We start from the raw sequence: 9765 nt of genomic DNA on the forward strand, positions 1-9765 counted from the left end.
CGGGGTCTATGGAGAAACCTGAAGAACATCATCACAGAGAAACATGCTACATCCAAAGCAATGTGGGCTACAAAGTCCTGCCAGGGCTGGGCTGAGGTAAATGATCCAGACTCAGAGCCAATGGGCAGGAGACTGGGGGACATAAGGACGGGGAATGGCCATTGTGAGAGTAAAAGTCTACATCAGCATGGAAGAAGAGGTGGCTGCCTCCGCTGTTTAGCCATTGGTCAACCTGAGACAGAACAGTAATGTTCACCCTCTGGTGACAGTAGAAACAGATTTTGAGTTCAGGGCATCAAATACTGACCCTTTGTGGCTAATGGTGACTGAAAAAGAACAGGAAAGGGCTTCTGGGATTGATAATGTTTGTATATCTGGGTGCTGACTGTCTTCGGTTCATTAATTCATGGAGATGAATATTAGTGTATGCATTTTTTGGCAAGTATAATGCAACAAAGACTATAAAAATTAAAAAGAAGTCCAGAACCTGGAGTCGTATTGCCTGGAATCAAATCCCTTCTCTACTATTTATGAACGGTGCAATTTGGAGCCAATTGTAGAATCTCAATCCCACTTACAAGTTTTTGCTGAGTATTAAATGACATAATATATGTAACAGCTTTTAAGAATTATACACTAAATTTTACCTATAAGTATTATAAACAAGTCAAAATAAGGACTGAAATGTGTCCTTTGGCATTTTGGGTGACTGGTATGCGAGCCATTTCATGGAGGGCAGGAGAGAGAAGGAACGATTGCAGTTTGTTGTGGTGTGAGTGGGAGGTACAGAGATGGAGAGTGAGTGGAGATAACTCCCAAGAAGTTTATCTCTGAAAGAAAAAAAAAAGAGCCATGACCACAGGATATTTGTTACTTTTTTAGTTTTTTTATTTCTCTCTTTATTTATTTTAGAAAAGGGTCCATATATATATATGAAAGAGCTCAACTGATTTTTTTAGCTAGGGAATTAGTGAGAATAAAGGTTGTGTATTTTTATTCAAAGATGCCTACCAGCATAAGCCTTAAAAAATAAAAAAGATATAATTTAAGACTGGTACAGCAGAAGGACACAGAAATTGGAGTTATTAAGAGGCAGGGAGAACTTGAAGTGTTCATTCATGCAGTTTAGGTTTGCTAGAAAGCATAAAATGAAGTCAGGATAATGCTGATAAATTTGGGAAAAAAGGAGGTAGGAATGTAGGAACTGGATGCTAGTGAAGAGATTCATCAACAATACCAGAGCTGGAAAGTTTGTGGTAGGAGTATAGGTCTTTAAGATTGCAAAGATGGAGCCATTCAGGGTGATCACAAAATTCAGCGGCCATGGTACAGAGTACCACCAGTGAAAGGAAGGGGAAGGAGCACTGCCTGGGGCTAGGGGGTTGGGTGGTTGGACAGAGAAGAATGCTAATCCATGCACTGAAGTCCTGACAGCCGCGAGGTAGCGACCATGAGATGGTGCATGGGCATCTCCCAAGAAGAGCACTTCCACAGTTTTCTTCAGTCACCTGTTCCAATGTGATCCTTGGGTTTTATTAATCATTTTAAAGCATCGTTCTGCATTCTAAATTCATTTCACCTTGTTCTGTTATGAATGGAGATGAAGAACAACCGATTACTATATCCTGTGAGGGTTCTTCATTTGCTTGAACTCTATTAATTCACTATTCAATGTTCTCTTATATTGAGTAATTCTAATTTCTTTTAATCTAGTTCAAGGCTTTCTTTCCTCTTTATGATTTTTTATTTATTCTAAATTAGTGAGTATTCTGGACTTTGTATCATTAATCCAGAATAGGACTCAATCAGAGCTGTTGAGATTGGTTTTTTTGTTTGTTTGTTTTTGGTCTCTTTGAGTCTATTCCTTTATGTCTATTCTGCAGGGAGATCATAAAGTCTAGAAAGAAACAGAATAATTTTATTATATTGCAATATAATATCAAGAAATAATTTTTATATTGATGTTCCAGCCACCTTGTTCTTTCATCTTAATTTTTACATCACTGTGCTAATTTTTCCAATTCTTTTCAAGTTAGTTATTCATGATGACCCATCATTTTTCATTCTCGTCTATCATAGACAATCCTGAGATCCTTACACTGAAACTACAGCTTCTCTTTAATGTTTTACTTATTTTCCCCAATTTCCAACAAAACAATCGAATTCTTATCTCAAAACTATACTCTTTCAACATCTTTTAAAATATTTTTAAGTAACACTGTACCAAATACAGGACCCTATCTTGTTTGGCATCTTTCATCAGTATATTTTAGCAGTAAGTAGCAACTTTGGTTTTGAAAATTATCTAATTAAATACATTTTATACCATAGCTGAAGAATTGTCCTATAAAACTGCTCACGAAGACATCAGTCAACATGTAGCTGCTGAAAATCAAGATAAGGGTGGAGACCAAAATTTAAGAGACCAGATACAACATAGGTTAGTTTTTAACTAAATGCTCTGCTTCTTGTTTCATGCTTTTAGAATAGGTTGACAACTACTTTGGAATCATCAGATCTAGAAGAATATCTATGTCTTAGCATTCAGTCTTTAACAGGTTAAAGAAAACTAAGTAGTTTTGATAATTAGTGAAATATTTATGTGCTAGCTTTCATATTTACAGCACAAATCATTATAGCCTGAAAAAAGAAGAATTAAATCAGGCAATACTTCCCTTTATGGTTACATGAACTTATAAGTTAATTATATGGAATCCTGATTCAGCACTCTTTAAGGAAATGCCGGTGACAATGATGGAACTTAAAAAAGGTAGGCATCGGACTGTAAACTATTTCTATTTTGCTAAAATAAAATTATTCTTTTGGTTGTGTGCAGTTTGCCATTGGAAAGGGAAATTTAGACAAAATTAGACAATTTTATGAAACCCTGAAAAGTTTAACAATATGAAATGAACCAGGGAAGAGTAATTTGAGCTACATTAAGGCTGTCTGCTCTCCAGGAAGAAAAAAAAAGTTTCAAGAATTATTCCAAGAACACTTTTGAGTAAAGTATATAAGTCTAAACCAACTATACTACTCAAAGATCTCTTCAATTTCTATCTCTGAGAAAAAAATACATGGCCTAGGTGAATCAGGCTGTAGCTACCATCCAAAGAGAGTTCAGAGTTATTCTACTACTAGCACAGATGATGTTTTCTTAGATTTTCACTTGGAGACCTGAACTTACACTAAAAGTTTTCCTGAATCAATGACATTTTCCTCTTTTACTCTCATACATCTCAAAAAATATGTCTTGATGACATTAAGTAATTTCTTCTTTAATCTAAAATAAATAACATTGTTTCTTTTTCAGATGCAATTATATTTGCAGCCTATCTTTTCATTATGCATGTCGGATAATTTATGCTTAATATCATGCTAATCTTTTGATCAGTATGAGATATTCATATCATATTTTGATTTTGCAGAATTATAGGCTTCTTGGACAACTGGCCTTTATTGAAGCAATGGTTTTCAGAGCCAGAAAATATTTTGATAAAAATCAATGCTGAAATAGATAAGGAATCTTTATGCGAAAAAGTAAAAGAAATTCTTACGACCGAAATAGTAAAAAAAAAGAATAAAGGTATTTACATTTGTTTATAGTTTTGAGTTTAGGCAACTAAACTCAAACTAAAATGTGTGGTTTTAATGAGTTTGGGACAAAAGGAAGATGTGATTGAAAAGTTCTTTCTTATCTTTGGATTTATACTGTCTACAAGTGTGTTCTGTCTCTGTCTTTAGCTTTCTGTTGTATGTGCTTCTGAATAAAAGATTTTTCTCTCTCTTATTTTAATCAAAAAAAGACCATCGCTCTGAAAACATTGTTTTCATGTCAAAACAACAACAACAACAACAACAAAAAACCCAGCAGAGTTAAATTTAAGGATATTAATTTACATTTTATTCTCGGGATATATGCAATCTTTATTTGTTAATTAGATATTTTTAAGTAAAATTAATGAAAAGGGATATTGTAGATAAAGGTAAAGGCTTTACTTTGTTAGCTTTAGCATTATAAAGAAACCGTGTGAATTCTTCTCTTAGGATGGACACACTAAGCCATTTTTTCTCAAATCCACCTATTTTGTTACAAGTTTATTTACTATTAAATTGATTATTAATTATATATTAACTTGCTTTCATGTTTTATCTTATGGAAATAAAACTACACAGATCTCCTTCCTCCTTCATTCAACCAATGATAATTGCCCACTAACTTTTTGTATTATTATTGAAGCTTTTTATTGAAAGAGATTTTAACTTCAGTCCAATGTCATATTTCCTCTGGGATTTTACCTTGGAGACATGATTTGAAAAATAAATGTTTCCTTTTTATTTATCAATTATCCCAAATTATATTGGCAACTACAGTTTCTTGGTATAATAAAAAATGGTCAAAGTTAATAGTGTGAAAACGATTCTAAAGTTGCCTTGATAGTGTACTGTCTCCTGTCACTAAATTTATGACCTAACTACCATAATGTACCAGTTAATTAACATTAAAATAGCCCATAGACATAAACCACAATCACCATGAATATCCAGGAGCTCACACTTGGAAAGACAAGCTCCTACATCTAAATGCCTGCTCCAAAAACTACCAGCATGAACCTTTCAAAGAGAAAAACAATCATATAGTATTTTAAGAGGCTTAACATGTCATTTGGCAGAATAGCAATCTTACAGAGTCTTGGTTGGGAAGCAGAAACAAACTAATTCTAACCCATAAAGGCTTGAAGTTGCGGGTTAGAATCAGTTTGTTTTTGCCAACTATTAGACTCAACTTCAACATTTTCCTAAAGAGTTTGCATTCTAATAATCACTGACTACATTAATAGACTCAGTTATCACTTATTTAAGATTTATATTTCAAACAGGTAATTAACAGATGTTTAATCATTAAAACAATAAACATTAACCTAGCCCGGTGCTCTGTATTAAACATACCAATTAAGTTAAAAAACTAAAAGAATGTGGTACTTCTATATTCTGATCACAATATACTCTTAAGTAGGAAAAAGCAGGTTACATATAAAATAGTTTCTTTTAAGGAAAGTGTACATATTTATGTATTAAGATAAGTATGCACGGAAGAGTCGGGCAGCATATATAATACTTGATGGTGGGGAAGGAGATGAGACTTAAAGAGACTTAACAGGCAATCTCCCTTTCTACTTATCTTAATTCTTGGATGTTTAAAACAATAATAATGAATTACTTTAAAAATCAGAACTAAAACCCGTAATTTCCACTTCGAAAGAACATCTAATAGAATGAAACCTGCTGGCTTGCTGAATTGAAAAGAGTAACCCAAGAGTGGAGTGAGCACATGTAAAGAGAAATAGTCATGCAAGAACATAGGCATTTGTCGCCAGTGGTACATTCAGTAGAGCTGTGGGCCCCTGCAGTGTGAAGGGATGGAAAGACTGGGCAGTCAGGGAAGGTGTGCCAGGAAAGGTGAAACTGCATCACGAAAGGCACAGGGTCATCACAATGATGGGAGCCTAGAAAGACTCCAGTTGGCCATGCTCCATCCCTCCAGGCATCTGGGATAACCATCTCCTCTGACTGGGACACGCTTTCAGCAGAAATCCACAAGGCTCACTCCCTGGCTTGCTTCATGTCTTTGCTCAGATGTCACCTTATGGTAGGGCATACTCACCCTGGCACTCTGTCTAAAACATAAGAAGCTGCCCACAACACTTTGGTCTCCCTTACTCTGTTCTATTTTTTTCCACAGCACTTATCACCATCTTAACTCTTGTATAAATTAACTTATTTATCATATTTATGGTTTGTTTCCTACCACTAGAATGTAAGCTTCATAAGGCCATTGATTTTTCTGTTTTGTTTTACTATTGTATCTCCAGCAATCAGAACTATTGTTTACAATATTATTATAATTATTATCATTAGAAATAGTAGTTTTACTTTATTGTTGTAATCCTTCCTTTTCTTCAAGGCATAATTCAGGTTCAATAAATGGTTGTTGCAGGAATGAATGAATTGCTAAGGCTTAATTGAGGATGTATGTACTGTACAGTATTCTAAGTGCTTTGTATTCACTTATTAAAGTTAGTGATACACATTTCTTTCCCCTTCCATTTCCTCCTCACCCCACCTCTTGTATTACATTGCCCTTTACAGTCTTTTTATACTTGTTCATTTTGCTTTCCCACTGGACATTTTCAAACAATCTTTTATTTTTCTCTTCATCTTTATTAGCTACTTCCAGATTATCACTTTTATATTTGGCACCCACTTGCTAACCCTTTATATAAGCTCTGTACACACAAATACACATACATTACTCATCACCCCCATGCCAACCACCACCATCACCACTCCTACCATCACCACTACCACACCACCACCATCACCATCACTATCACCACCACCATCACTACCACCATCCCCATCACAGCCATCACCACCTCTACCTCCACCATGATCACTTCTACCAGCACCTCCACCACCACTACCACCAGACCCATCACCACCTCTACCTCCATCACCATCACCACCATCATCACCTCTGTCTCCACTACCACTACCACCACCACCATCACTACCACCATCCCCACCACAGCCATCACCACCTCCACCACCATCACTACCACTACCAGCTCTACCTCCACCACCATCACCACCACTACCAGCTCTACCTCCACCACCATCACCACCATCACCTCTATCTCCACTACCACCATCACTACCACCATCCCCACCATAGCCATCACCACCTCCACTACCATCACCACCTCTACCTCCACCACCACTACCACCAGCACCATCACCACCTCTACCTCCACCACCATCATCTCCACTACCACTACCACCATCACTACCACCATCCCCACCACAGTCATCACCACCTCCACCACCACTACCACCAACACTATTACCACCATCCCCACCACAGCCATCACCACTTCTACCTCCACCACAGTCAACACCACTGTTATTAATACCACAACCACCATCACCACTACACCATCATCACCACCACTACCCATCAACATTACCACCACTGCCATCAAGAGGCAAGGGCAACCATATTTCTGACAAGGGAGAGAAGACTTGAAATCTTAGCTTTAAGGACTAGAAGATTTAAGGGAAAGCCCGAAAGCATGAATTAGCTTTAAATACGTAAGAGTGTTTTGTATTAATTTAGATTTCTCTTAGTTCAAGTGAAATAGTAGATGTCTAGAGTCTCTAATGAAGGTCAATTCTTATCATCCTTTTGAAGTTGAGAAGAAATTAGAAGAAAAGGAAGCTGAGAAAAAAGCAGCAGCTTCCCTGGCTGAGTTTCCACTTCCTACACCTCCTCCTGCTCCTCCTCCTGAACCAGAAAAAGAGAAGGAAATTCATCTTCATCATGTGCCTTCAAGAACTCCTACTGCAAAAGGAAAACCTCAATCAGGTGATTGACAGAATGATTTATAATCCTGTTTTTCAGTTTCTTAATTTTACTCAGTAAAGAATTATAAATTATAGTCTATCTACATTCAGACTTTGGGCAACTTCAATCATATGAAACAAGGCTTTACACTCAGATGGAGGTGGAAAAGCCCTTGGAGTAGCTGAACACATAGTTGTTACAAAGCCCAGCTTCTTCGCTGTGAGGATACACGTCTGTTTGCTGAACTACGGAGTTAGATTTATGTAACGAGTAAGAACATCTTAGTAAAATAAGAATGAGTATAGCTGGTTTTCCACCAGAATAAGGGAACAAATTAACAGCAACCAATAGAACTAGAATTTATATGTAATTGTAAATCTTCAGGACTATGTGATTATAAAAGTACAGAAACACGCTCCTGCCATCTCAGTAAACATATATTTATGGACATAGAGATAAAGAGCCTAGATAGAGAACATTTTTAGTTTTTTCTAGATCCTTAACTGCTAAGGACCATAAGTCTAGCATTAAGTGGTAGACAGTGAATATAATGACAAAAGTGAAAGTGCTTAATTGTTTAATGCATGATATTGGTAGAGTGTCAGTATCTATTTGTGTGTGTGTATAAAACAAATGAGGCTTTGGTTTCTAGTTTCAGCTTTATAAATGGCTGACTGTGCAGTTATACCATGTCTACCTAAGTATCTTTGATACCGTGTCATGACCACATTTCTAAACTCCATAGTCTTTCTGCTTCATGGAGATTTGAGATAGGTCTGAATTTTTAAAATTAAACTTATTCATATTAAACAAAAAAATTTGAAGACTTTAGTAAGATATTATGGTATATTAAAGACCATTTCACTCCAGGAAATTAGAACTTAACTACAGGCAAAATACACAAACCCTAAAAAATGCTTTTATCATGTCAACAATAAAACACAAAGACATGAATTAAATATACACCCTTTTCCCACTATCTCATTGGGAAATTAAAAAAACAATTCAGAGGTCTGGAGGAAAATGGAAATATTTAAAATGCTTTTTAGAACTGGGGAAGACAGGCCGAGCGTGGTGGCTCATCCCTGTAATCCCAGCACTTTGGATCACCAGAGATCAGGAGTTGAAAACCCGCCTGGCCAACATGGCAAAACCCCATCTCTACCAAAAATACAAACATTAGCTGGGCGTGGTGGCAGGCGCCTGTAATTCCAGCTGCTTGGGAGGCTGAGGCAGGAGAATTGCTTGAACCTGGGAGGCAGATGTTGCAGTGAGCCGAGATGGCACCACTGCACTACAGCCTGAGGGACAGAGTGAAACTCTGCCTCCAGGAAAAAAAAAAAAAAGAAAGAAAGAAAGAAAAGAAAAAGAACTGGGGAGACAGTTTTCACAGTGGGTCAGGTGAGCCTGGAATTATCTAATATGGTCCTTTAACCTATAGCTATGGCTCTGCAACTCTTGCTCCTCCTCAGCTTGCTCTAATCAAGAGTATCTATGTATTTGAGCCATTTCCTGAAACCTCTAGTCTCTAGTGCTTCTGATCAGGACCAGCTCAGTCTTTAAGTTTCTGAAGTTCATTTGGTATTTTATAATTGTATTCTTGAATACTGTGCATTGAAGAAATAATAAATCTATTGTTGCTTTAAAGAGTGGTTGTACTTGTCTTTTTTTTCCCACCAAGGTCAGGGCTAGTGCCTGCTGTTTAAGCATGTTTAGGAAGGTTAATCTCCAGAGTCCTAATTGCTGCCACCCAACCTCACTGTGATGGACATTGATGGGGCAGGAGAGCAGACAGCACTGCCCCTGCAGCTCAGGGAAGCTTGGTTAGGCAATTTGAGAGAGGAACATTTATCACAGGTTTTTAAAATTTTTTGTGTAAATAATTTACAAATTTTCCAAAATGGAACATTTTTAGAACTGAAAACCTGAGGCTTCTGAACATGCCCTACTCAAACATCTAATTATAATCTTCAGCAGAAGTTGAGATGAAAAGAGTAATTATTCACTAAAATCAAAAGAAAATTTTTAAAAAGGGCTAGAGGAGGTGTAGTACATTGAATCCCAACAGTTATTTTGTTAAAAAAATTGTTCTATATTTTATTCAGTTCCATATTTTATATTTGCTTCCATTATACTTGGGATTAAATTTGAAAAACTCCATAGTTATGTTCCATTGAAGGATCTGTTGTCAAATGCAGTATCAATTGTCACTATTTAATTGAGAATTAGTTCTTAGTATGACACAATAGAATAATACTACCTATACTTCTATTTAGGTTTTTGCTTCTTTCCCTCCCTCCCTCCCTCCCACCCTTTTTCCTTTCCTTCCTTCCTTCCTTCCTTCCTTCCTTCCTTCCTTC

General features: G+C 36.6%; 1 protein-coding gene across 1 annotated transcript in view; it reads left to right on the forward strand.

Moving 5' to 3' along the window:
* Positions 1 to 9765, forward strand: part of SPEF2 (sperm flagellar 2) — a 193620-nt gene that overhangs the window by 88221 nt on the left and 95634 nt on the right. Inside the window, exons 17-19 of the mRNA XM_023216523.2 lie at positions 2332 to 2440; positions 3429 to 3586; positions 7253 to 7426. Of these exons, the coding sequence (XP_023072291.2) occupies positions 2332 to 2440; positions 3429 to 3586; positions 7253 to 7426 (441 nt within the window). The remainder of the gene's footprint in view (positions 1 to 2331; positions 2441 to 3428; positions 3587 to 7252; positions 7427 to 9765) is intronic.

The sequence above is a fragment of the Piliocolobus tephrosceles genome, chromosome 4 (assembly GCF_002776525.5).
Source record: "Piliocolobus tephrosceles isolate RC106 chromosome 4, ASM277652v3, whole genome shotgun sequence".
NCBI classification, from domain to species: domain Eukaryota; kingdom Metazoa; phylum Chordata; class Mammalia; order Primates; family Cercopithecidae; genus Piliocolobus; species Piliocolobus tephrosceles.